The sequence below is a fragment of the Plectropomus leopardus genome, unplaced genomic scaffold (assembly GCF_008729295.1).
Source record: "Plectropomus leopardus isolate mb unplaced genomic scaffold, YSFRI_Pleo_2.0 unplaced_scaffold49, whole genome shotgun sequence".
Classification (NCBI taxonomy): domain Eukaryota; kingdom Metazoa; phylum Chordata; class Actinopteri; order Perciformes; family Serranidae; genus Plectropomus; species Plectropomus leopardus.
Genome location: NW_024653772.1, coordinates 53,992 through 57,184, shown reverse-complemented (window position 1 = coordinate 57,184; position 3,193 = coordinate 53,992). Strand labels below are relative to the sequence as shown.

The window sequence follows — 3,193 nt, the reverse complement described above, 5'->3', positions numbered from 1 at the left end:
TAGCCGCATCCTCTCTGACTGACATGGGCAGGGATGCGAACACTAACCGAACGAGAGTCTATGGCTGTGGAGAATTCATGAAAACTGGAGTTAGTTAATTGACTAGTGAGGCGTCTCATGTTGTCAGCGCCATCGTGTGGATCGTAGACACGGAGGTGCTGAGAGTGACGCTTGCTCAGCCTTCTGATTGCCTCTTCAATGTACCTGTAATTTTATAGAAAACAGGGTTTATTCAGCTATATCATTTTAAATGTCTGTTGTGCATCAACAGCAGAGGATAGACACATTTGGGATATTGGCAGTGTGTCCCTCTGTGGTCTAAACTCACTGAAGTCCTCCTTCACTCCTCATCTCCTTGGTGCTGAAATTGGTGTGACAGCCTGATGTGCCAGTATTGCCCTCGATGGGTTTGGCATCCAAGGAGGCAACAACTCCAAAGTCTTCACAGACACGGTGCAGAATGTAACGCGCCATCCACAGATGATCTCCCATTTCAATCCCCTCACATGGGCCAACCTGGAACTCCCACTGATGAGACGAAAACACCATCACAGAGAGCAAAAGAGACATCGGAGTATTAACGACCACAATATCCTGTTCTCTGAAAGTTAGCTGTTTTTTAATGAACCAAAGGACTAATGTTCTTATAAATATGATGTGCAAATAAATGTTTAAGACCTTGAACTAATGTAAGTATTTGGCAGCTTACCATGTTGACATAGACAGGACTTATGGGAAGATAGACAAAGAGAAGTTACATGCAACAAAGGACGAACAAACACAACAAAGTCAACTCTTCACGTTAGGTAGTAGTTGCATTATGCCTCCATGCCGGCGATAGCCATGGCATTGTTTTTGGTTAGTCCATACATATGTGCAAATGACGCATTCTTGTGAATGTAATATCTCAAGAACACCTTAAGATAATTTCCTCAAATATGTCACAAACATTCATTAAGACTCAGTAATGGACTGATGAGATTTTGGTGCTCAAAAGTCAAGGTCTGTATAACTTTGCATTGGTCTAATTTTTGTGAACACAATATCTCAAAACAGTCTTGAGGGAGTTTCCTCAAATTTGGCACAAATGTCCACTTGGACTCAAGAATGGACTGATTAGATGTTCGTGGTCAAAGGTCTGGTCAATGTGCCCTCATCAGTCTCATTCTTGTGAATGTGATATCTAAAAAACACTTTAAGGGAATTTCCTCAAATTTGTCGTAAACTTTCACTTGGACTCAATGACGAACTGATGAGATTTTGGTGCTCAAAAGTCAAGGTCAATAACCTTTCGTCCATATCATTTTGAACGCAATATCTCAGAAAGGCTTTTTGAGGGTTTCCTGAAATCTGGCACAAATGTCCACTTGGACTCAAGAATGAAATGATGATGGTATCTCAAGAGCGCCCCAAGGGAATTTCCTCAAAGTCAGTACAAACATCCACTTGGATTTAAGAATGATGTGGTTAGAATTTGGTGGTCAAAGGTCGAGGTCATTGTATCATATTTTTGGCCATGACTCAAGATTTCATTAGTAATTATGACAAAATTTCACGCAAATGTTTAACAGGATACAATTGAAGTTCTACCAAATTTATAAACCCATCCAATAGACACCTGGCAATATTAGCATTTGGTGTTGTGTTTCTGTCTATTTGGCAGATGTTCAGTAAACCACAGAGCTTGAGAGGAAATACAGAGTGGGATGACAACTCTCTGTGGGGTCATCATTACAACTGACACACAGTAATTTGACCCTATTGTTTTCATTAAAATAGTGATTTCTTAGGCTCAGTGTTATTTCTGCCAGGTACAGAATATAACCTCAGCTCAGCCCACATATACAAGCTACAAACTATTTTACCAGTGAATTTGATGATTCAGACACCGGTTTGACAAGGTGTTCTTACCTGGGAGGCTAATGCTTCTGCATTGGTGCCACTGATCTTCACACCAGCATACAGGCACGCTCTGTAGTGACAGATGCAAATATCTCTTCCATACACATTGTCAATGCCCACAGCACAATGCACTGACAGTAAAAGCAACACAAAACAAGATTTGGTGGGGGAAAAAAAGTCACAAGTAAGAAATCAATTTAAGAATTTGAATTGTAATGGCAAATAGTTTATATGTTTTAAACTGCACTTTTTTTTCTTTTTTTTTTACAATACTCTTGAAATATAATAAGTAACACTATTTTTAATCACACCTCTTTTTGTGCATCCCTGTGGAGGCCAACCAAAGGGCTTTCCGTCCAAACCAAACAGTGTATACTCCTGCTCCATCCCAAACCACGGCTCAAATTCTTTAACTTGGTCCATGACTTTAACACACTGTGAGCGCTGATTACTTCCTGAGTGGAAAAAGTGAAACAAAAAGTTTTTGGGGTTTTTTTTTAAGCAGATGCAGCACACCAAAGTATGGAGCTTTTTATTGCCCCAAAGGCTTAAAGGAATAATAAATGACACCTCTGATTCCTCAGTCAACACTGTCGCGTGTTACCTTTGGGCACGCGGTTGCTGTCAAGCACCTCACACAGAGCCAGTTTATCAGGGTCAAGGGTGAATGGGTCTCGAAACATTCTGACGGGTACCAAAGTGACTTCCATTTGAGTCCCACAAACAACCCAGACAACAGTCCATTCTGGGATATCTGTCAAGGAGTAACTGTTGTTGTCACAGCTGTTTCATGTGACACATGGTCACATGAAACAGCAAAACATCAAAAAACAACACTGATGAACAATGTGATCTAAAGCTCTTTCGAAACTACTAGGGACAATAAAGTGACAGCGAGTGTCCATTCCTCTACTGTACCTGTGATTCCTGTTGGTTCTTGAGTCAGAGTCCTGGTTTTACATTTCAGATTTTCTCCAGCTTCATCAATCCAAACGTATGTCACCTGGCACTCCCCACCTTTTGCAAGAGACAAGTAGTGTGTCTTGACTGTCTTGTGCAGACGAAGGCTTTCTGACAGGACCGACATCATGATTTTCTCTTTGAATATAGCACTCCTAGAAGCTGATGATAGGTAGTCAAATACTAATCAACACTATACTCTTGTAATCCAAGTACTTTTACTGCTATATCAAAAAAAACATATGCATACAGGTGTCACGGTCCAAAGACAGAGACGACCCAGAACTAAGTCAACAAGCATACATTTAGTCACACCCTTTAGAGCTGTCTT

At 40.7% G+C, this 3,193-nt stretch overlaps 1 protein-coding gene across 1 annotated transcript; it reads right to left on the bottom strand.

Annotated features, from left to right (window-relative positions):
• Positions 1-7: 7 nt before the first annotated feature.
• On the bottom strand, positions 8-2,992 carry LOC121939476 (glutamine synthetase-like; the record flags this gene model as incomplete). Its single annotated transcript, XM_042482494.1, has 6 exons — positions 2,821-2,992; positions 2,507-2,656; positions 2,214-2,357; positions 1,912-2,033; positions 329-528; positions 8-204 (listed from the first exon to the last, which is right to left on the bottom strand). Coding segments are annotated over exons 1-6 (985 nt in total), but the record flags the coding sequence as incomplete, so codon positions are not given.
• Positions 2,993-3,193: the final 201 nt, after the last annotated feature.